The 24,592-nt window shown below is 52.2% G+C and overlaps 1 protein-coding gene across 9 annotated transcripts in view; it reads left to right on the plus strand.

Moving 5' to 3' along the window:
* Positions 1-14,860, plus strand: part of TPRG1 (tumor protein p63 regulated 1) — an 80,274-nt gene extending 65,414 nt beyond the window's left edge. For 5 of the 9 annotated variants that reach the window (XM_075938245.1, XM_075938247.1, XM_075938248.1 and 2 more), the window contains 2 exons: positions 7,702-7,855; positions 9,936-12,347. In XM_075938245.1, coding sequence (XP_075794360.1) covers positions 7,702-7,855; positions 9,936-10,130 — 349 coding nt within the window. In that variant the 3' untranslated portion in view covers positions 10,131-12,347. Of the gene's footprint in view, positions 1-7,701; positions 7,856-9,935; positions 12,352-14,405 lie in introns of those variants that run through there. The other 4 variants (XM_075938243.1, XM_075938249.1, XM_075938241.1 and 1 more) reach the window with 4 other exon arrangements.
* Positions 14,861-24,592: the final 9,732 nt, after the last annotated feature.

Below are 24,592 nucleotides of genomic sequence, written 5' to 3' on the forward strand. Positions count from 1 at the left end.
TTGGGCCCATTGGTGGGGAGTAGTGCTAAGACGCGTGCCTGGGTGGTGGATAGGCCGTGCGAGAGGCACAGGCAGGGATATGTTCCACTCGGGATATCGTCCCAGGATGGGCAGCAGGGAGCAGAGTAAAGGGGGAATTAGAACGGCGACGGAAATGGAGCCCAGCACAGCCCGGGTGCTCTCCTTCTGGGTGAGTGAGCTCCAGGATGAGAGGCAGGCCGCCTACTCCCCGCGCAGATGCTTGTGAGTCGCATTCGATCGATCTTTATCTTCCTCTACAACAAAGCCTTCTGAGAGCATGACTCACCCTTCCCTTTTATACCCCGCTTTTAATGCGCCCTTCCTGGCCCGTGGGGTGAGCCTTGTAAATAGTGCTGCTCAGGGTGTAATTATCATTCTTCCAGGCCATGTGGGATTAAGGGCGGCACCTCACCTCCCGTCTCTTGGGGCATGTTGCCCAACAGCGAGGAGTCAGTGCGGCCTAGGCCCAGTTAAGTGCAGCAAAGAGAGAGGATTTGAACCGACTGTCCAGCTCCCGGGGAGACCAGTTCCTCAAAGCCGGGCCATAGAAGCCACCACAGGCCCTACGAGCAGGGCGGTTCAAGCGCTTTCTCTCACGCCCCAGCTGGAGAAAGTTGCTGCTGCCTGTGACCCAACATATCGTTTGACTAGAGCGTGGGCTGCGGGGTGGGGCCGGGAATGAGGGGTTGGGTGCAGGGGGGGGGGCTCAGGGCTGGGGCAGGGGATTGGGGTGCCGGGTCAGGCAGGGGTTCATCTCCAGCGACTCAGTCAGCAGAGCAGCGGGGATTCTAAGGCTGCTTCCCGCCTGGCCTGGCACCTCAGACCACGCTGGGTCCCGGCAGCAGGTCTGAGTCCAAGGCAGAGGGGCACATGGAGCTCGGCGCGCTGCTCTCACACACACCGTCCTCCCCAGCTCCCATTGGCCAGGAACCAGCCAATGGGAATGTAGAGTCGGTGCTCAGGGACAGGGCAGTGCCTAGGGGCTGGACCCGCGACTGGCCACTTCTGGGGTGCCGTGCAGTCAGGAAACAACCCCCACTAGTCACCTGGTCCCACTACAGCAAAGCGACCCAGCGCCTGGCATTTCGGGTCATGCTCCCTGCTTTGAAGGAGGATCAGGCTGAGGGATGGGGGGTACTAAATAGAGGTGGGGTAAGGAATCGGCTGTAGACACCCACGTCTGCTTCCAGTGCACAATTCTGTGACTCTCCACTGGTTTCCCTGATGCGTCCTTTTGCCCGCTGATCTCATCCTCTGATCGGAGGATTGCCCACGGGGTTAGCCTCGGGTGGACTTTGTCATGGATGGAAGGGACTTGTGCAATGCTCTGGCCTGGCCTCCTACTTAATACAGCCCAGAGACAGTTGCTCAGGGACTGCTGCCAGCAGCCCCGGCCTGTGGCTGAGTGTCTCCTTTACCCAGACATGCGGTCTCCATCTAAGCCTCCACATGGCAAAGCATCCACCACATGCCCGGGGCGGCTGTGCCAGTGGTTAATTACCCAGCCTGTTAAACATGGGCCCCTTTGCTTCAGCTTGAATTTGTCTAGTGTCAGCTCCCAGCCCCTGGTTCCAAGTCTGCCGGTTTAAAGAGCCCTCTGCAAGCAGATGTGCTCAGGGCCTGGGCCTGGAGACAGGCCAGCTGTGTGTGGCCATCTCGCCCCCTGGGGCTCTCAACGTCCCTGAGGTTCCTCACCCTGCTGGCTGCCGGAGTCAGCAAATAGTTAACCTGTCTGAGCCCCGGGCCTCCCAGCGGTCTGGTTGCAAGCCAGGTGAGCAAAGAGCAGATAAAGGCAGCACCTGCCGATGGGTTTGGAACAGCCGGGGGGCCTCGCGAGCATGTAAACACGCTCTGAAACTATGACGGGCTGACTTGGTGCCAGCGTCTTCTGGGCTCCTGTCATGGAAAATATCCCAGCTGAGGTCATTTCGGTGAGCAGAAAACCAGCATTTAATACCCAGGCGGCCGTGCCAACATGCTGCTTCCTTTGTGTCGATCAGCCCATAACAGGCGGGGGGAACAGCAGGTCGTGTTGCCAAGATTTTTGTGTTACTGGGAAGGGTTTAAAAATGTTGTTTCTTCTTCCTTCCGAATGCACATTTCTGCTCCGGTTGGCTGTGCGCTCCTTTTGGCCCGAGGGGCGCAGCCCCCCTTCTGAGCAAGAACCAAATGTGTGGGCTGCCTTGTAAAGCGGCATGCGTTGCCCCAGGCTGTGTTGGTAATTCCCGGGCTAAGCCCGGAGAGGAGCAGGAGAGAGGCACCGAGCCAGGGAAACTGCCATTTCCCTCCCGCCGCCGGTTATGCTGCGGCCGCTGGCGTCAGCGAATGATGAAACATTTCCATTTGCGATGGGTTGGTTTGTTTGGGCAGGGCGGGGGGCGAAGGACCGAGCGATCCGAGGAGAACGAGGTGGGCTAGTCACTGGCTTCCCTGTGGGCTGAATGACGACTTTCTACCTGCACCCCACGGAGGGAGAAACAGCCACTGGCCCTTTGGTCAGCGAGTGTGTTCCTGTGGGCAGAGTGCTGTTGCTTTGGAGTGGGATCGTTCTAGCAACTGCTTTCAGGTTTGCCCGAACCTCCCGGCCTTTGGTTTGCAACCAGTGACGAATCCCGAAGGCCGGATCCGCACGTGGCTGCTGGCAAAGCAGAAGGAGATGGAAGCGTCTTGAGCCATGGAATCACCGAATCCTAGGGCGGGAGGAGACCTCAGGAGTCATCGAGTCCAGCCCCCTGCCCAAGGCAGGACCAACCCAACTCAATCCGCCCAGCCAGGGCTTGGTCAAGCCGGGACTGAAACACCTCTAGGGATGGAGATTCCACGCCCTCCTTAGGGAACCCAGCCCAGCGCTTCCCCACTCCTAAGGAAATAGTTTTTCCTAATCTCCAACCTAGACCTCCCCCACTGTAACTTGAGCCCATTGCTCCCCGTTCTGTCATCTGCCCCCACTGAGAACAGCCTCTCTCCAGCCTCTTTGGAACCCCCCACTCATAAGAACATAAGAACGGCCGTACTGGGTCAGTCCAAAGGTCCATCTAGCCCAGTAGCCTGTCTGCCGACAGTGGTCAGCACCAGGTGCCCCAGAGAGGGTGGACCGAAGACAATGATCAAGCGATTTGTCTCCTGCCATCCCTCTCCAGCCTCTGACAGACACAGGCCAAGGACACCATTTTATCCGCTGGCTAATAGCCTTTTATGGACCTAACCTCCATGAAATTATCTAGCTTCTCTTTAAACTCTATTATAGTCCTAGCCTTCACAGCCTCCTCTGGCAAGGAGTTCCACAGGTTGACTACATGCTGTGTGAAGAAGAACTTTCTTTTATACTCCCTTTCAGGAAGCTGCAGGCTGCAATCAAATCCCCCCTCGCTCTTCTCTTCTCTTCTGCAGACTAAAGCCCAAATCCCTCAGCCTCTCCTCATAGGTCATGTGCTCCAGCCCCTGAATCAGTCCGTGTCACGTAGGTGTCTCCTGCCACATACAACAGCACAGAGCGTGAGAGCCTCCTGCCCCAGGGTAATGAAAAGGAGAAGAAAGCCCTGAGCCGGGTAAAACAGTTCCTCTGTACATCCACACGTACATTTGCAGTGCAGGGAACCATGGTGTGAAACCACAGACAGAATTTGCCGTTTAAAACCCAGCTCGCCCTACTTTTCAGGATAGGGAAAATGGGCCTCCGTCTCTCCAGCATCCACACGGTTTTCCGATTGCCCCATTCGGAGGCCCCTGAATCTCCGTCAGCGACTGCAGCTCACTCATGGCAGTTAGAGTTTGTAGTTCAGATGAGACTCTGTCGCTCCGCAACCCCCAAATCAGGACAAAGATGGCAATCGGCGCTCGTAACAGTCTCGGTCAGGAGTTTAGTTGTGGTCATGTCCTGCCCACGGAGATTCTCCTTTAGCTCAGGGTGGTGAAGATAGAGCCAGAAAGTGGTAAATTCTGTGCCGCGCCTACCATTGGGATGACCGTTCGTTATCCGGAGCCGTTCACTCCGCCACCATGAGCGTGTGGACTTTTAGGCTCACATTTGCAAAGCTTTCTGCAGGATTTGGAGTCCTTCTTCCCGTTACCTTTAAAAGTTTGGATTCCCCATTCCCAGTAACTGCTTAACTGTTTCGGGTGTGGCTGCTTATCCCATATACATCTCTGCAGCAGAAAAGATTACTCCTGTTCCTCTTCTGAGACATGAATTCAGACATCAAACTTCAGAAGAAATGGCAGTATAGGGTCCTTGGAACCCTGTTTACAAGTTGGGAGCTGACCTGGCAAGAGACACTGGCAAATGTACATCCCTTTTGGACAGAATGAAATTTGCATGTAAATTGACATGTGCAGCAGCTAACATTTCACAGTGCAAGATCTCTGAATGGATGGAAGCCTGATTACTACTTACAGTCAACCTGTGGAACTCCTTGCTAGAGGATGTTGTGAAGACCAAGACTTTAACAGGGTTCAAAAAAGAACTAGATCAATTCATGGAGGTTAGGTCCATCAATGGCTGTGTGACGGCGCGTTGGGGGTCCCCCGTCTCCTGCAGCCCCGAAATGGCACAAACAGACTGCACCAGCCGGTGGAATAGAGGAACTTTATTCCCTCTCCAGGATACAGCACAGCACAGATGTAATCTGGTCACAGAGCTGGGCTAGGATGCCTCAGGCCCCCTTGAGATGGGGGAGACTGGGCCCCTAAACTCCAGCCCCTTTCCCTAGGCTGTCTCCTCCATGCTTCCAGCCAGCAACTCACTAACCCTCTTCCAGCCCTGCCCCCCAGCCAGGGCAGCATTCCCCCTTCCTTTGTTCCTCTCCATGTGAGGCCCTACTGGTTTGCATAGTGACTCATCCTGTTTTGCTGGGTCGTGGTACCCACGGCAGCCAGTGGGGGTTACCCCAGAGCCAGCAGCATAGAAACCAGCCAGGTACCCCCACTACGTCACAGGCTGTTAGCCAGGATGGGCAGGAATGGTGCCTCTAGCCTCTGTTGTCAGAGGCTGGGAATGGGTAACAGGGGAGGGATCGATGGATGATTCCCTGTTCTGTTCATTCCTTTTGGGGCACCTGGCATTGGCCACTGTGGGCAGACAGGACACTGGGCTGGGTGGACCTTTGGTCTGATCCATTATGGCTGCTCTTATGTTTTTATGCTTCATTAACCACACACATGTAAAATATTCACTTGGATTTTGTTGCCAAGCTGGGGAGTGGGGAAAAATGCTGCATAGAGAAATAAAAGTATCAGGGTTGAAGGACAAAGGGAGGAGCTGGACGTACTCTCAGAAATCTTTCCCCTTTTTACAACTTTTTAAAGGAAGCTCTATAATCTTCAGCTATAAAGAGGATTAGGTGCAGAAATCATTGGGTTTCGGATTTCTGATGTAATTGCCCATAGTCTGAAAACACGTCCGCTAGCTGTGCCAAGACTCTGGTGTATTTTGCCGCGTGAACCCTCTCCAAATAAAGCCCGGGACCAGCCTTTTTTTTTTTTTTTACATCATAGTAAATGCAGAAACCACAACAACATCCCCAAAGGGGCTGCGCTCCTAAGTAGAGAGCTAGGCTTCCTAAACGCAGGAAGCTCCGAGGCACTGCGGTGGCACTGCAAGTAGGCACTAGCTTTTCTTTCCCGAAAGCCCCGGTTTTAATTATAGATGAACAGAAAGCTCCTTGCCTGTCCTGGGCTGGTTTCAGAGGTTTAGGACAATAGGACTTCCGGTGCCATTACCTACAGATTGCATTGGCAGCAAACACCTATAAGGGATTGGGCTAAAAAGGGCCGGCTTCATTGCTGAATGAAGCCACAATCTCCATTTCGGAAAGATCGGTATCGCAGATGGAGCCGGGGGAACTTTGCATGGTGGGCCCGCCTTGGGGGTCTGCACAGACCCCCGCTCCAGCTGGGGGCTGGTGATGTCCTGGGTAGGCAGGAGATGTTTTGGGCTCATTGTTCTTACACCAGGGCATCTACAAACGACGGGCCTGATTGAGTGAGGTACCAGCTTCCATTGACACGCTTGGAAAGGGGCCATCCCCCAACTGGGACCTGCCAACCCACTCCTGGCCTCCAGACGGTGCCTAACTGGGTGGCTTCCCCCCCTTTAAGGGCTGCCGGGCTGGGCTTAGCCAGTTCTCCTTGCTGCAGAGGCACCTGGAGTGGATCGGGTAATTCCCTAGCAAGGGCAGCTGGTGACTGCACCGAAGGGGGAAACTGCAGGAAGTCAGACCCTGGTACCAGGAGGGGCTGGTGACGTGTGGCTCTGAGTCCCTGGAAGGGGCGGGGCCGCATGTGGAAGGGGGGGGCTGGGGCAGCCAGCCCTGTGAGCCGCCCGGGGTGTGATGTGCACCCACAGTCCTCAGAGCTGCACAGCGTGGTGCTCCGGTGGTGATTTAAAGGACCCAGGGCTCCGACTGCCACTGCTGCCAGCTGAGGGACGAATTGTCAGCACCGCTGTTCAAGAGAGGGGTGCAGAGGGGGCGGCTGGCCCCGACAGCGCTGCCCATCCCGTTAGTATCCCTGCGGGCCCTGCTTCAGCAAAGCGTGTAAGCGCATTATTAACTTGGAGTACATGCTTGGACTGCAGGCCTGTGCTTAAGCGCCTCGACATATAAAACCAGACCTCTCATTAACACGCCCGCCCGGCTCGCCACCGGACTGCCCCAGCCGAACGCTGGGGGAACACCAGCAACTTCTGCTCGGATGCAAGGGGTGGTTTTCGGCTGTTTTAGTTTTGCAAAACAAGGCGTTTCAAATCCTGGCGTCGGAGGGCATTGGGGTGCCTGCTTCGGTGAGGGGCGTCGTTTTTTGCCTTCCCTCCCGATTTGCCCAAGAGGAGGGCTATGATTACCGGGACGCGTGTTCTGAAAGCTAATCGTTGACCCTGACCAATGAGTCTCAGCGCTGGGCGCCCTGACGTTGTAAACAGAGACAATAGGGGAGAAGAAAATGGTCAAGCGCTTCTCGCTGCGCTGAAGTGTAGTGAAGTCGGAGGGCGTTTTGGAAGCATGCAGCAGAAGCCGTGAAGTCTCTTGTTTGGGACCGTTCCCCCCAGATAGCACCTCTCGGGGATGATTAGAACACAGGGTTTTCTGACTCCTACAAAGACTTAGGACCCAGCTGTGCATGGTGGGGTCTACAAGCCTAGCCAGTCTGCCACGTAAAGGAACCCCCCAGGCACCAGGACTGGGCGATGTTAAAAACTCCTTAGAGACTCGGGTTGTTCATATCATGCCCTTTGACCCTCCGATTCAGCGATTCCAAGGCCAGAAGGGACCACTGCGATCACGCTGTCTGCTTTCCTGTAGAACACCGGCCAGCAACCTGCCCCACAGTAGTCCCTAAAGCAGGGAAATATCCACATTTAATTTAGAAATTGTCAGTGATGCAGAATCCACCAGGACCCTTGGCAAATGGGTCCCCTGGTTACTTGCTCTCCCTGTCCAAAATGAACGCCTTATTCTCAGTCTGCCTTTGTCCGGCTTGAACTCCCAACTGCAGGAGCGTGTTAGACCTTTCTCAGCTCACGGAAAGAACCCATCACTACATATTTGTTCCTCAGATAGCTACGATAGCCTGTGATCGAATCCCCCCTTAGCCAGAACATGGACCTGTGCCAATGGTTGCTGGCTCTTCTGTTATGAGCAGCCCCGTATAATATGCCATTTTCTGTCTGCGTTGCTCATTCTCTAGGAGAGAGGGAGAAGGCCTGCGAATCTACTGGGACAACCTGAAGGAGCCGTCTGTCCTGTCCCGTTGGAACCCATGGGCCGTGGATATCCCTTATGCAACTTTCACAGAGCATCCGGTGAAGGGCAGCAGCGAAGGGTTCCGCGCCGCCTGCCAGGTAGGGAGCAGGAGTTCTCTGGACGGCAGGGGAAAGGCTGTGGAGGTGGAAGGCATGTTTGTCTGGGGCCTCCATTTCTTAACTGTCCCCCTTTTTTAATCTTGCCTTCAGTAATAGCTATACACTGAGGCTACGTCTACACTGCAGCGCTATCCCGCATCTTCCCAGCAAGCCCGTTATTTCGAAATACGACGGGCTTGCTAGTCCGACGTCCCTGTAACCCTCATTCCATGAGGAGGAAGGGATGGTTTGGAACAGCAGGTTATTTCGAAATTTGGCACTGGGGAGAGCGTGCCAGAGTATGACATACGCTATTTCAAAATTGACTCGAAAGACGCTACGCCAGTTGCGTAGCTCATTTCCAGCTCCGGGTGCAGTGTAGACTCATCCTGAGAGAACTTCTTCCGGAACTAGTCTCGTTCTCAAAACAAATGGTCCTGTAGCACCTTAGAGACTGACCCAAATATGTAGACTCATGAGCTTTTGTGGGCAAAAACTCCCTCATCAGAGGAACTGGAGTGTAATTGAGAAACCAAAGCGGGTGCATTTCCCACTGGAATAACAACAGATGACCCTGCTCTGCAAATGCTATATGAGTAGCATGTATATTACACAAATTAGACTTCTAGATTGTTCATTACAGGTTGGACCTCCCTCGTCCGGCTCCCTCAGGACCTGATCAATCCCGGACAAGGGAGTTTTCCAGATCAGGGAGGTTGGAGGGAGGGTGCAGCCTTTCTGCTGGGCTCCCCTCCCCAGCTACCTGGCACCTCTGCCCATGGCCCCATGAGCTCCTGTGGCCCCACCAGCCAACTGCGGGTTCAGCGCCCTCCCCCCATCCCTGCCTCCCAGTGCGGTGTGCCTGTTGTGCTGTTTTGTGTTTTCACACAACGGGTACCACATTTTAAGAAAGTTGTGGAAAAATTGGAGAAGATCCAGAGAAGAGCAACAAAAATGATGAAACGTCAAAAGAACATGAGCGATGAGGGAAGATGGAAAGAACGAGGCTTATTTGATTTAGAAAAGAAAAGACAGAGAGTGGACAGGATAGCAGCTTTCAAGTATTTAAAAGGGTGGTACAAGGGGGAGGTAGAAAAATTGTTCTCCTTGGCTTCTGATGCTAGGACAAGAAGCAAGGGGCTTAAAGTGAAACAAGGGAAGTTTAGGTTGGACATTAGGAAAAACTTCCTGTCGGGGGCTATGTCTACACTGCAGAGTTTTTTTGGAAAAACAGGTGTTTTTCTGAAAAAAACTCCAGTGATGTCCATACTGCAAGCGCGTTCTTACGGCACTAAATCAACAGTAACTCGAAAGAACAGAGGGGTTTTTGCTCAATTGGTAAATCTCATCCTATTGACCTCGGACCATTCCTCCAGTTTGTCCAGATTGTTTGAATGACGACCCTCTCCTCCAAAGCACTTGCAACCTCTCCCATCTTAGTATCATCTGCAAACTTAATAAGCGTGCTCTCTATGCCTGGGGTGTCCAACCAGTTCTGAAGCAGTAGCTTCTATAGTGGATCCTGCTATAATGAACTAGTCACACTCAACTGGCCAAATAGCCACATGTGGCCAGTGGCTAGTGTGTTGGACACCCCAGTTCTATGCCAATATCTATATCGTTGAAGATATTGAACAGAACCGGCCCTAAAACAGACCCCTGCAGAACCCCACTTGTTCTGCCCTTCCGCTATGGCTGTGAACTGTTAATAACTACCCTCTGAGAACGGTTCTCCAGCCAGTTCTGCACCCACCTTGTAGTAGCCCCGTCTAGGTTGTATTTCCCAGTTTATTGATAAGGAGGTCGTGCGAGACCATGTCAAATGCTTTCCTGTGTTGTGGGGGTGGGGGTGGCTGAGGGACAAGAGGAGATGCCTGCACATACGCATCCAGCGCATACTGAGGAGGATTCAATTACATGGATTATTTGCTGCCGACAGCTGAGCGCCCGCTGCACGTCTGAGGCGGGTTGCTTTCCTCTCAGCCCCTGCAGCATGGAGGAAGGAGGCCAAAGACAACACGCAGCTGGTTCCTTAGGCCTTCACTTAATCCTCACTCTTGTCATCTCCTTCCCTCCGTAGATGTCCGAGTTCACTGCTCAGCTGGTCCAGGCCGTTCAGAGCGCCCAGAGCAAGAACCCGGCGCCGGGCAAGACCAGCAGCGTCGCGGTCCTGAACCAGCCCCTCCTCATCGACACCTATATGGGTTTAGTGTCTTTCATTGGGAACCGCAACAAACTGGGCTATTCCCTCGCTCGGGGGAACATGGGCTTCTGAAGCGCTCCACAGCGGGGAGGGTGCTGGGTCTGTTAGTGTCGCTGTCCTTTCAATTCTGCAGGGATTAGAGGGGAAAAGCCGCGAAGGTGAAGTCATACATGGGTCTGGCGCTGGCCTTCTGCCCGGGGCACGTTTCCCTCCCGTGGCAAAGTGTGTCCTGGGCCTTTCAGCCCGCCTGTGCGCAAATACGGCTGAGCCACGAACGCTTTGCCGCGTGGGCGTGAGAGACGGCGCACAGGCGGGACTCCGGAGGGGGACCCTGCCACAGGTGTGACGGCCCCACCCAAAATAAGCGTCTAGTCCAAATACAGCCAGGAGTCGGGCAGCACCGGAAAGGCTCAGACATTTACCAGGGGATAAGCTCTTGGGAGCTGCAGCGCGCGTCCTCAGAGGCTTGAAGTAAAAGAACCATCTTTCCACCTCAGCCCTGCCTCTCCCCGCCCCAACCTGCTTCCTCCCCTCTCTTGCACCGCCCCTTCTCCTCCCTCTCCCTACTCCGCCCCCTCTCTTCCCTCAACCCGGGGGACTAGCAGGGCCGGTGCCCGCAGCAAGGGTTTGCCACCCTCCCCCTCCACACTCACCTGCAGCAGCTTTGCTCCCCAGGTCGCTCCACTTCCCACCAGGGATTGTGAATCAGTCCTGCCCCCTTTCCATGGAGCAGTGTGACCGGGAGAGCAAAGCAATGGGGCCAACTTGCTCCGCTTCCCCTGCTGCTGCTGGTGAGCGGGAGGGGGATGGATGGTTCCTGCAGGTGACCAGCCCCCTGTTAACCCTCCACCGGCGGCTGGCTGGCTCCTCCCACCCATGGTATTGGGGGAGCGCATGACCCCTCGCACCCCCCATGCATCCCCCTGGACACGGTTATACTCCCACCTCTGTACCCCTGCCTTTCTTTCACTGCAAGCATCTGAGAAAGGGAGTTGTAGCTCACAAAAGCTTATGCCCTGATACATTTCCGAGAGGTAGCCATGTTAGCCTGTAACTTTAAAAACAAGTGGTCCTGTGGCACCTTAGAGAGGAACCAAAATACTCGGAATCATGAGCTTTCGTGGGCAAAACCCACTTCCTCAGATGAGCTGGAGTGGTGAAACCAAGAGATATGCAACACCAGAAGTAATACCTGTCCATTGTAGGATCTGTGTTAATGAGACTAATGAAGTGGGCTGGGTGTGTCCCATTCATAGCTTTTGATGTGAAAATGCAGATCATAGAATACTAGGACTGGAAGGGACCTCGGGAGGTCATCGAGTCCAGTCCCCCTGCCCTCATGGCAGGACCAAATACTGACTAGACCATCCCTGATAGACATTTATCCAACCTGCTCTTAAATATCTCCAGAGATGGGGATTCCACAACCTCCCTGGGCAATTTATTCCAGTGTTTGACCACCCTGACAATTAGGAACTTTTTCCTAATGTCCAACCTAAACCTCCCTTGCTGCAGTTTAAGCCCATTGCTTCTTGTTCTATCCCCAGAGGCCAAGATGAGCAAGTTTTCTCCCTCCTCCTTATGACACCCTTTTAGATACCTGAAAACGGCTCTCCTGTCTCCCCTCAGTCTTCTCTTTTCCAAACTAAACAAACCCAATTCTTTCAGCCTTCCCTCATAGGTCATATTCTCTAGACCTTTAATTGTTCTTATTGCTCTTCTCTGGACCCTCTCCAAGATGTTAAAAGCAGGAGAAATTGGCTGTGTCATGTGCCAACCAGTTCATGTTTTTATTCAAGCCCAGGGTAACGGTGTCCAGTCTGTAGATGAATTTCAGTTCTGCAGACTCCCTCTGTAACTGGCTGGTGAAATTCCTTAGTAGAAGGAGAGTTACTTTTAAATCCATGACTGAATGGCCAGGCAGGTTAACATGTTCCTCTGCAGGTTTCTGTGTGTTGCCAGTTCCAATGTCTGATTTGTGAGCATTTATCCTTGGTTGCAGAGACTGTCCGGTTTGGCCAATACACATGGCAGAGGGGCATTGTGGGCACCTGCTGATATCGATCCTCTAATATGCCCAAGAAAGCTCATGATTCTATATATTTTGGTTAGTCTCTAAAGTGCCGCTGGACCACTCCTAATAAATTTGTTAAGTTGCTGAGGGTATGTCTACACTAGCACGTTACTTTGAGCTAGGTAGGCAAATGAGGGCAACCAGAGTTGCAAATGAAACCCGGGATTTAAATATCCCGGGCTTCATTTGCATCTTCCCCGGCGCCGCCATTTTTAATTCCCCCTAGTCCGAACTCCATGCCCGCAGCTACATGCGGCACGGAGTAGGTAGTTCGAATTAAAGATCCTAATTCGAACTACCGTTACTCCTCATTCCACTACCGTTACTCCTTATTCCCTGTGGAATGAGGAGTAACGGTAGTTCGGATTAGGATCTTTAATTCGAACTACCTACTCCGTGCCGCGTGTAGCTGCGGGCACGGAGTTCAGACTAAGGGGGATTTAAAAATGGCGGCGCCCGGGAACATGCAAATGAAGCCCGGGATATTTAAATCCCAGGTTTCGTTTGCAACTCCGGTTGCCCTCATTTGCCTACCTAGCTCGAACTAACGAGCTAGTGTAGACATACCCTGAGGTGCCAACAGACTCTTGGTTGTTTTTGCTGAAACGGACTAACACAGCTACTGCTCCGAAACCTGTCTGGTCCAACCGGCTCATTGCTAACATAAATGCAGTGGCCACACTGCTTAAAACTAAATGTCCCTGGAAATCTTCAGTGCAAGATCCGCAGCTTCAATGAACATGTTGTTGCAAAGTCTGTTTCCCATCTCAGGGATCTACAAACTTGGTTGCACAGTAAGTAGATGTTTGCTTCAACTATCAGGACTAGCTTTCACGCTACAGGTTGAACCTTTCTAGTCTAGAACTCTCTGGTACGGAAACACCCGTAATCCGGAATAACTTCACCTAGCCCGATGGCCACTTTTCATGGGTGTTTCCAAGGTTCCCTCAGTCCCATAAAGTTTTTTTACAGCCACCAGTCCTGGCTCTCAGTGTTTTGTGCTGTCATTTAGCTCTAATTTACCCCTAAATGCCTTCTAACAGCCCAGCAAGCAGTGGCAGTGTTGGTAATGCTGCTAGACAATATTGACGTCCCATGATCTGGAAAATTTTCTCGTTCCAAACCGGTCATGTCCCGAGGGCGCTGGACTGGAGAGGTTTAACCTGTACAGAGAAATAATTCCTTCACTGATCCATGGAGATTTACTAACCTGGCCCTGAATTGATACAAGCATTAGCTGTCTGCGCTCTCTCACATTCTGGATATATTATTTTGGGGTTGCATCTCTACCTGTCGATCAGTGCTTGGAAATGACATCATACGCTATCCTCTGTTTTGCCCTTTAAGATCTCTTCTGGTTTTCAAAGACCTTCAGGCTGTGTCTACACTGGCCACTTATTCCGGAAAATCAGCCGCTTTTCCGGAATAACTTGCCATCTGTCTAAACTGGCCCCTTGAATTTCCGGAAAAGCACTGACGATCTAATGTAAAATCGTCAGTGTTTTCCCGGAAAAACTATGCTGCTACCATTCGGGCAAAAGTTCTTTTCCAGAAAACTGTTCCGGAAAAGGGCCAGTGTAGACAGCCCAGATTTCTTTTCCGCAAAAAAGCCCCGATCGCGAAAATGGCGATGGGCGCTTTTTTGCGGAAAAGCGCGTCTACATTGGCACGGATGTTTTTCCGCAAAAAGTGCTTTTCCAGAAAAGCATCCTGCCAATGTAGACGCGCTTTTTCCGAAAATGCTTATAATGGAAAAGTTTTCTGGTTGAAGCATTTCCGGAAAAGGGTGCCAGTGTAGACTTAGCCTCAGTGTTTGAAATTCTGTTTGGAGCACTTGGAAAAATCTCTGGAGCAATGCAGCGATACCTCTGGCAAGAAATGTTCTCTGTCCCTTTGCTCATGTTACCCCTGATTCAAAGCGCTTCAGAGTCTTTGGAACGTCTCCCATGGCTCTGAACTCTCTTCCGCTCAGATCCGTGACAAAAAACAACAGTGAAATATCTTGAAACAAATCTTAAAGGATTAAAAAATACATTAACCCGTGAACACATTTTTCATATTTTACGTAAGATATTGGAGTGGGGGAAAGTCGAGCAAAACAAAACACATTATTTTCTGGACTTTTCAAAGTATTCCAGTGAAATAAGAAGTGGCTAGTATAATTGGATCTCCGAGGGGGGTTTGGTTGCTATTTTTTTAAGGATTTATCAGTTGAGATTTCTAAGCTTTAATAAAATAATTTCCTCAGTGGTTGCGTTTCTTTTCGGTTCTAGATGCAGATGAGTTATTGGACAATGTTACTGGGAATAGGCTTCCCAAAGATCGTCTCATTTTCCTCACTTCCTGGCCCAACAACATGCTCATTTTTTTCTCTACACCTTGGCTCTGTACTACAGTGAAACTTGCCAGAGCTGAACAGTTCTGTGCTGCAGAGAGAGTCATTACAGAATGATGGGAGGTTCTTCGTCTTACTCAGTGTCTAATGACTCGGCAGTATCAGAGAGCTAAAAGTCAGAGAGACCCACCAGGCTGCCAGGGCGGTGAAGAAAAAGATAAGACCAGGATATTAACCCACATTTCCTGTGGTTTGCACTGATGACCTGAACCATGGGCAGTTCCCCAGTGGTCACATTTAATAATCTCCCATCCTCTTAAGGTCAGTGGTTCTCAAACTTTCTGACCCGCGGCTCACCCTGCTCAATGCAATATCTATCTATCTATCTATCTATCTATCTATCTATCTATCTATCTATCTATCTATCTATCTATCTATCTATTCCCATACTCTCTCTTCCTCTCTCTGGTTACGTCTAGACTCCACCTCTCTGTCGACAGAGAGATGTAGATTAGGCACTTTGAAATTGCTAATGAAGCAGGGATTTAAATATCCCGTGCTTCATTAGCATAAACATGGCCATCGTTTTTTTTTTTAAATGGAGCTTTTTTTAAAAAAAAAGACAGTCTAGACCCGGATCTGTCAAAAAATAAACCCTTTTCCAACAGATCCTGTAAACCTCATTTTTTGAGGAATACAGGATCTTTCGAAAAAGGTTTTATTTTTTGACAGATCCGCGTCTAGACTGCTGGTTTTTTTCCGAAAAAACTCCATTTAGAAAAAAAGGCAGTCATGTTTATGCTAATGAAGCATGGGATATTTAAATCCCTGCTTCATTAGCAATTTCAAAGTGCCTAATCTACATCTCTCTGTCGACAGAGAGGTGTAGTCTAGACACAGCCTATCTATCTGTCTGTGTGTCTGTCTGCAAGTCCGTTTGTTCAAGGACTCCTCCTAAACAGTACGAGCTAGACCCACCACATTTGGTATGCAGCATCCTCTTATCGTAATGTAAACGGGGCAAGGTTTGGTTGTGCCAGGACAACCAGAAGCCCTGGGAAAGGGACAGTTTTCCATAACATCCAAAGGGGGGGAGGGGGCTGCAGTTTGAAGAGACACAATATGAGAGTGGCCACTGGGGGTAGCTTCACCATGAAGGGAGTGACCAGCAAGGCCGGGGCTGTTATCTTGCCTGCCAGCACACTGGTAAGTAGCCTTTCTGCCCCAAACCTTTTGTCCCCCCACCCCCATCTCAGCACCTTGGCTGCAATGCCAGAGCGGGGGAAAAGAACAGGCCCTTAGTGCGGGGTTTACCTGGGGGGTGGGGGAGAGAGAACAGGTCCTGGGCAGGCTGTGGGGAGAGAAAGAACAGGCCCCAGGCGGACTGGAGGGGGTAGCCTATGGGGGCGGTGAGAAAGAACAGGTCACTGGCGGGCTAGGAGACGTGGGTTATGGGGAGGGGAGAAAGAACAGGCTCTGGGTGGCCTGGGAGGGGAAGAACAGGCCCCGGGTTCAGGGGTGTAGGCTGGGAGGAGAAAGAACAGGCTTCAGGCCGGCTGGGTGGGAGTGGGGAGGGGCGGAGAACAGGCCCCACACACGCTGGTGCGGGGGGGGGGGGAGAACATGCCCCTGGCTCCTAGCCGCCCACCCCTTAGCCCTAAGGCCCTGCCCTGAAGGACCCGGGCAACACCAGGTAAGTCTGCTAGTAGAGACATACATTCCCGTGTACTTCATGATGTCAGTGGAAGAAGTGTATTTGTTTCAACCTGTTTCTGGTTACCGGTGGCTTTTTATGTGGTTTGCGCACGACACACTAACCTCAGATCCCTTTCAGGAGTTCAGCAATTCAACTCAAGTGAGCTCACAGGCTATGCAGGAACTGCCAAAAAAATAAAATAAAAAACGTACTTTTGTCGACCTTTTTGCTTTTCAGTGCCTAGCATGATGTGGTACAAATTAGCAAGGGAGCGATGTTCGGTCATTAGAGCGGTGGCTGACGGCTTCTCTTCCTGTCTTACTGTGTGAATTTGGACACAAGTCGACATGCAAAAGTTGCCAAAAGTGAAAACCAGTCAAACTGTTTTTTCTGCCTCCCATTGTTGACATTTCCTGGCCAGGTTGCTTGCTCCCCGTCAACAGATAGAGCAAAGCATTGTGGGGAAGCATCCCACAGGGCAGAGCTGTGGGAAGGCAGAGCTGATCCCTGTGCTTCTTGGGATTCCCTTGGAGCTCTGGCAGCTCTCCGTGCTGAGGAACGTTAAAGCAGCAAAGCGGTCTCTCCAACCCTCCCACAGCAGCAGCAGCCTCCCTGCCCTGTGTTCCTAGCGGTGCAGAACAGGAGCGTTCCAATGACTTGCTCTTTGTGTATTCCCCAAACAGCAGCTCGCTCAGCTGTCAGACATTTCCTGGAGCTTTGAGAGGGGAGGGGCGCAGGCCTGCAGGGCAGCAGAGATCACAAAACACTGAGCACAGCCAACAGAGCAGGCATTGTGGGATACTGGGGGAAGCCAGTTCTCTCAACAAAACAAACAGCAGCGTCCACACTGGCTCTTGGTCAAAAATAAAGGGAGGGGAAAAGATGAAAGTCACTCACAGGGTTGGAAGTTTTTTGTCACCAGAACTGGGTGTTTTTCCCGACAAAAGTCCCATTGCAGTGTAAACGCACTCACTGTTTTGTTGCCAAAAAGCAGATTGTGGTGACAAAACGTGCCAGTGTCTCTTTGCACTTCTGCAGCCCTGGCTGCCCACACAATGGTCAGCTGTTGGCTGGGAAGATTTGGTCTGGCACGCTCAGAACGATATGCAGATTGTGCAACTCTTGGATGCTACTAGGTTACCCTTGCTGCAGACACGCTAAGGCACTAGCTTTGACGCCAGACGCCTGCAGCCCTAATTCTCCTTGGACACCTCAAGGGGTGTGTCAGCACTGCAAATTCTGTTCTGCTAGAGAGAAAAGTCTGTTTTGAAACTCACCAGCAATTCACTCACATGCCAGTTTGCAGGTCGTTTGCAGCAGTTGGCGCAGGACTGTGAATTAGGGGATGTTATGGCTCCTGCCAGCTGGCGGATTAAGTTGCTTCCAGATGTGACCAGAGAGTGGGGAAGCTTCAAAGGTGAGATCTGTTTCCAAAGCAATTGCAGGGCTCTGGAATGAGGAGATGATGCGGCCTGATATGCCAGTGGATGAGAAGCTGGAGATGAGTCAACAGGGCACCTTGGTAGTCAAAAAGGCTAGTGGCTTATTAGGGTGTATTAGGAGGAGCATTGCCAGCAGATCCAGAGAAGTGATTATTCCCCTTTGTTCAGCACTGGGGAGGCCACATCTGGAGTATCGCGTCCAGTTCTGGGCCCCCCACTACAGAAAGGACGTGGACACATTGGAGAGGGTCCAGCGGAGGGCGACCAGAATGATTCGGGGGCTGGAGCACTTGACCTGTGAGGAGAGGCTGAGGGATTTGGGCTTGTTTAGTCTGCAGAAGAGAAGAGTGAGGGGGGATTTGAGAGCAGCCTGCAACTCCCTGAAGGGGGGTTCCAAAGAGGCTGGCGAGAGGCTGTTCTCAGTGGGGGCAGATGGCAGATGGAGGAGCAATGGTCTCATATTGCAGTGGGGGAGGACTAGGTTGCAGATTAGGAAATAAACTCTTTCCCTAGGCGGGTGGGGAAGCGCTGGGCTGGGTTCCCGAGGAAGAGGGTGGAATCTCCATCCCTAGAGGTGTTTCAGTCCCGGCTTGACCAAGCCCTGGCTGGGCTGGTTGAGTTGGGTTGGTCCTGCTCTGGGCAGGGGGCTGGACTCGATGACTCCCGAGGTCTCTGCCAGCCCTGGGATTCTCTGACGCATGCGGCAGAATGTTCTTGCTCTGCTGTCATGTGCCCTTGGTGCTGCTTTCCCGATGACGCCATCGCACGCTGGTTTCCAGGCAGCCGGGTGAAAGCGGTGGGGAACGGAACGTACTCAGCGGCGTGCCCTTGCGCCCTTCCCAGCCTGCTCGCCTGAGGAAATGGCTCAGAGCTGCATGTGTGGTTCCCATTCCAATCCACGGGCGTAGCCCAGACACCTGCTTTCCCTCCCCGCCGTGCAGGCAGCCGGTCCTTCCCTGAGGAAGAGGTGGGGGGACCACTCCTTCCCCCTTCCCTGACAGGAATGATGTGAGCGTGAGTCACCTTGCAGACTGTGTTTCCCTGAAACACGCCGAGCCCCACAGCTGCAGGGTTCGGCTCAGCTCTGGCACCTCCGGAGTAAGGCAGGGCACCTGCCTACGGATGCATCCCCCCCAGTGGCACTGTTGTCGCATGTGCGGCTGTGGCCGTAGGAAACAGACAACCGAGATGCGGAGGAAGGGTGGGAATGCAACATGCTAGATCTCTTCCGAGCACCTTTCCTGGTAGCAGCAGGCCCTGTGTGTCAGGCTTAAGGGAGGGATTCATTGCTGCTTGGGGATGCTAAGAGTTTAGTGTAGTACAAGAGCAGCTTTTGATCCAAGGACTTGGATGATAGAATCACAGAACACTAGGACGGGAAGGGACCGCGCGAGGTCATCGCGTCCAGCCCCCTGCCTCCACGGCAGGACCAAATACTGTCTAGACCATCCCTGCGGCTACAGCTACCCTGCCTTTTTTTGTGGACGAGGCTCTGCAAATTGCGCTCTCATTTGCATATCTTCTTCTGGATCTTTTTTGCAGAAGAGGTTTTGCCGATAAAAAGCCCAGTGTAGTCGGGGCTATTGGTCCGAAAAAACCCCCTTTTTTGCAAGATCCCTTATTCCTCAAAAATCGAGGTTGACGGGATCTTGCGACAAAGAGCGTGTGTTTTTCCTGTCTTCATCGGGCTTTTTATCAGCAAAACCTCTTCCGCAAAAAGAATCGGAAGAAGATATGCAAATGAGATCGTGATTTGCGTATCCTCGTCCACAAAAAAATGGCAGCTTAGCTGTAGCCCGAGAGATGTCTGTCCATCCTGCCCTTCAATATCTCCAGTGATGGAGATTCCACAACTTCCTTTATGCCAGTGTTTAACCATTCTAATGTCCAACCTCAACTTCCCTCGCTGCAATTTAAACCCATGGTTCCTTGTCCTGTCATGGAGGTTAGGTCCATGAATGGCTATTAGCCAGGATGGGCACGGATGGTGTCCCTGGCCTCTGTTTCTCTGGAAATGGATGACAGGGGAGGAATCACTTGAGGATTCCCTGTTCTGTTCCCTCCCTCTGGGGCACCTGGCGTTGGCCACTGTGGGCAGACAGGACACTGGACTGGATGGATCTTTGGTCTGACCCAGTGTGGCGGCTGTTATGTTCTTATCAGAGACCAAGGAGGACACTTTTTCTCCCGCCTCCTTGTAACACCCTTTTCGGTACTACGTGACTATGGTGACGGTGACTGGGGATTTTTCTTGAAATCTCCTCTTAAGGGACAGCCGTTTGGGTGTGAAAAGCTGCCCTGTTGCTGCCTGATTCCTCCTTTCGGCGTTGCCATCTCCCGTGTCGCCTGACATTCCCAAAGGCATTGCACATTCACTTCCCTTCGGCCCTTCCCTCCCAGGCCGGCTCCTTCCACCCCTCCCTCCCCCCAAGCCATCTGCTTCAGCGGAGTGACAGGCTGGGCGGTGAACGAGCCGGCACAGCTGTGTCGAAGCATCCGAACAATGAACGCATTCCGAAAGAGAGGCCGCGCGTGGGGAACATGGGCCGGAGACCAAATCCGGAGAATGCCGGGCTGGAGGCTCGCTTGTCCATTCCTCCCCGTCAGTGGCTTCCTAGCAGCTTCTTGGAGGCATTCCCCTTGGGACCGCTTCCTGGTGCTCTCCCGCGTCCCCTTTAATACAGGCATGCAAAGTTAAGTCGTTTCTCGTGGGCAGGCTGCCTTGCGACAGGCCCCCAGCGCGGCACAGGGGCAGCGTTTAACCTGGGCCGAGATTCTGTTCCATTTAATCCTCTCTGGGTGGCATGTGCACCGGGTTCTGAGCAATGTAAACGGGGTGGCTTAAATCTATTTAAAAACGAAAGGGTGGGGTGCTCATCCTAGTCATTCCAGCCCAGGAACAAGCCGAGGACGGGGGAGAGGCCGAGCACGCTGGTTTGCTTACGAAGCCAATTTCGGAGCTGCCGTTCAGCGAGCCGATGGCTGGCCCCGGGCGAAGCGGGGAGAGTCCCTCGGCAGGGCTACCAACCCCCCTTCCCAGTGGTTCACGAATCTGGCCATGTTTGGTGTTTTCCAGAGGTCCCCATGGGTGCGGGCTGACTGGCCCCTTTAAGAGAGAGGGGGGTTCCAGTGCTCCTGTGTCTGATTACCTGTTGAGGCCCTATAAGGGGACAGCGGCAGGGGGCAAGCTGCGACCCAGGGATCTCTCATCGCCCAGGGAGGTGAGGGAAAGAGCTGCAAGAGTTCTTGAAGGAAGCCCCCGGGGAAGTTGCAGACAGCCCCAAAACACAGGGCCAGGCAGGAGAGCCGTCCAGCGCCCTGCACCCGTAAGATGAGACTTCAGGCCCCTGAGACGTTATATCGAGTGAGGGTAGAAGAGACTTGACTGCAAATTCTTCTGGACTTGCTAAAGTAGAAAAGGCCGGGGAAATTGTGTCATGCGCCCTGCGAGAAGAGGAAACTGAGGCGGGCAAGGTGCTACAGCTGGTGTGAGGGGCCAGGCGTTCCCTTTTTCATGGGACTCCTGGACTCTGTGAGTCATGAGGCTTTCAGTTCTTTTATCCGTTCCAGGGGCAAGCTTCCAGCCTTCCCTGTTACAGACAGACGCTTGGAAATGGGACCCACTTTCCCTTCAAGAGGCTCCAAAACCAAAAAGGAGCCTGAATTAATTGCTACATAACGATCTCAGTGTTTTTAAGCCACCGTCAATCTCACGGTTGTGGCAGGCCTGACTCACGGCTTTGGAATAAGCAAATCGGCTTTGAATGCTCCACAGATGACCTGAAGCAAAAGATCTCATGACTCTTGATGAAGCTTGCAGGACTCCAAATTTTATTAGTAATGCATTGATCCCAGGTGTCAGGGCGGTAGCTAAGATCCAAAGACACTCACAGAAAAAACTGGCCTCCGTCTGGAGACCTCTGGGTTCAACCCATGTTTGGAAAGAACTGCTTGGATCGAAACTACAAATGGCTATTGCATCCGATCTTAACTCAGGATGGAAGTCATCTTTGGGTAAAAAGGCCAGGGGCTGGCACAGAACTCACGTTTTGTGGGGCATCAGAGAGGCATATGCCTCAGGTTGGCTTTTTGCACGGCGGGTACATTTTACCCTGGAAAGAATGAGGTTTGTAAACTGAATTGGAGCCTCATTTCTGTTCAGCTTCCCATGCGTAGTGCTCATAACCATCCCGCAAGCTACACTCCATATTTTCTAAAAAAAAAAATACAGTTGGTGGAGGATGGAAGGGGACAGGACTACACTTGGAGAATCGATATTTTAAGATTCGAAAAATCTAAGGGCTGTACCTTTAAAGTTTCATCATAAAATATAATAATAGATTCCTGAATAATTACACCAGGGGAAAATGTCTCATCCAAGTCACACAAGATGGTCTCCGTCCAACTATGGTTTTACAAGCATGGTATTGCCCAGGATTTAGAAAAGAACAGAAGCGTTTGCTTGGTGACAGAATGGTGTCCCTAGCCTCTGTTTCTCTGGAGGTGGGTAACGGGAGGGATCACGTGAGGATTCCCTGTTGTGTTCCCTCCTTCTGAGGCATCTGGTACTGCGCACTGTGAGCAGACAGGACACTGGACTGGATGGACCTTTGGTCTGACCCAGTGTGGCCGTCCTTCTGTTCTAAAGGTTGGAAGTATCCGGGGCTGCTTTCCACGGGTGCCTTTCTCACACCACAGAACACCTGCGACTACCCAGGCAATCAGCGTGCGGTGCTCATGGCTCGTGGTAGAGAAACTGGGCCTTGGGTTTTGATGTGGAAGAAGAAGTAAAGACAGTGCCTCGAGGAAAGAGGGGAATGCATCTCGCTCTCTCGCCAGCTACTACCCAGCTACTTACCTATTGCCTTGAGACTCTCCAGGACAGGTGGACACCCAGACGCCTGCTACAAAGGAAGGAAAAAAGAAAATGCGTCAATTGTAGCAATTCAAGGGATTATGCCCGACAGGCTCCCAGGGAAGGGAAGGCAGCAACTTAAACCCTTTCACGGGCCATGAGAATAAAACGAGACTCTTGGTGAGGATTCCCAGGGCTGGCGAACACGCTAGGCTAGAAGAAGGGGGCAGGTGACTGGAGAACATTAGCACAGGTTTCGTTGAAGTTTCCGTTCTGTAAGACACTGGTTCCATCATGCCCTGGGTTCCCCTCCAGTACTGCAGTCCCCTGATGCGTTCTGAAGGCCATCGGCAAGATATCCTTGGGCCACAGATGGTCTGTGGACCATAGCTGGTGAGCCAGTGGACTGGCCTAACGTAGGAGAGTTGCAAAACGGATGAGAGCTGTTCAGCCTGGAGGATTTGAGTGTGAATCTCCCTCCGCATGCCGCGACAGCCCTTCGCCTGAAATCCTTTCCCTTGTCGGTGCTGAGGCCTGTGGGGCTTTTGGGCAATTTGCTCTCGGCCTCGATCCTTCTCCTACTGAAGAGACCAGGCATTTTACCCTTAAGCACAACCCGCACAAGAAATTGGCTGCAGCAGGCGCCAGATTGGCCTCCCCATCTCCTGTCCAATTAGGGAACATTAAGCAATAGTAAGGGAACTAGTCACTTTCCAGTGCTCAGTTCATACCCACAGGACTTTGCCTCCCAAAAGACCGACATAAAACACTCCTTTCTGGAAGAAGGCATCTTTTGGACTGGAAATTTGGAAGCTGACAAAACAGGTAAGAAGCAGGATGATATCGTGACCTGCTCTGTGGATTTAAATTTCAGATTTTCCTTAGCCCCTCTTCCCCTTTTTAAGAGCAAATGCTCTCATGTCAACAATATGCATATAGTAGAGTGGTCTTGTAAAATAGATCATGCACTAACGATAGATACATGCATGGGGTGTGGGGTGTACCGTATTTTCCGGCATATAAGACGACTTTTTATACTAAAAAAAATCCCCCCAAAATCGGGGGTCGTCTTATACGCCGGGAATAAACATACAGGCAGTCCCCGACTTGCAGGTACGAAAGGGGCTTTTCTCGCCCCGGAGGACACGGACTGCGGGACCTCGCGGTCCCGCCGCCCGTGTACTCCGGGGCGAGAAAAGCTGCTCCGCGTCTCCCTGGTCTGCAGACCAGGAAGACGCGGAGCAAAGCCAGAGCAAAGCCTCAGAGGCGTGGCACCCCGCTGCCGCTGCGGCTTTGCTCCCCGTGTCCCTGGTCTGTTGGGGGGAGGGGGCAGACCAGGCTTTTGTTGTAGACCCTGGGGCAGAGCAGCTGGGGCGCTGCCGGTTGGCCTCTTAAGGGGGGGTAGTCTTATACGGCGAGTATAGGCGAAAGCCTATGTTTTAACTAGAAAATTAGGGGGTTGTCTTATATGCCCAGTCACCTTATACGCCGGAAAATACGGTAGGTGCGTGCACACATGCATGTGTGTGGGTTTGGCTGTTCTTAAAAGTGGTTTTCAATTGGTTTGCGCGTGATACCAGCGTGGCATCAATTTTCACACTGGTCCCATCCATCTCACTGAGCCAGAGACGCCAAGGGGAAAAAAACCCCAAAAAACCTATTTCGGTTTTACAACTGAGGGCAAGTAGTTACCTGATTGTTCCAGACAAACGTCTGGGAGTTTCCCTGGCTACCACAGCAGCAGTGGGTATGATTCAACGAGTAGTCCTGTGGCACCTTAGAGACTAACAAATATATAGATTGCGTCATGAGCTTGTGTGGGCAAAACCCACTTCTTCAGATGAGCTGGAAGCGTTGGCTTGCTGGCTGTTGGGGTGGAGACGTGGGGTGTTCCTTTCAGATCCTTCATCAGGCAGGTTAATTCTGAGGTGCAGGGGGAACGGTGGCCGTCCCCGTCAAAACTCTTTTCTCTCTCTCCGGATACCCTGAAGGGAGTAGCAGCGTGGCCAGGAAAGGGGGAGGAAGGCCTAATGGTTAGCAAGAGATCCTGAAGACCCAGAGTCAATGTCCTGACAATTCACGTAGCCTCTCTATGCCTCAGCTCAGCCTGCTGTGCCTCACAGGGCACTGCA

Source organism: Pelodiscus sinensis, chromosome 10 (genome assembly GCF_049634645.1).
Source record: "Pelodiscus sinensis isolate JC-2024 chromosome 10, ASM4963464v1, whole genome shotgun sequence".
Taxonomy (NCBI): domain Eukaryota; kingdom Metazoa; phylum Chordata; order Testudines; family Trionychidae; genus Pelodiscus; species Pelodiscus sinensis.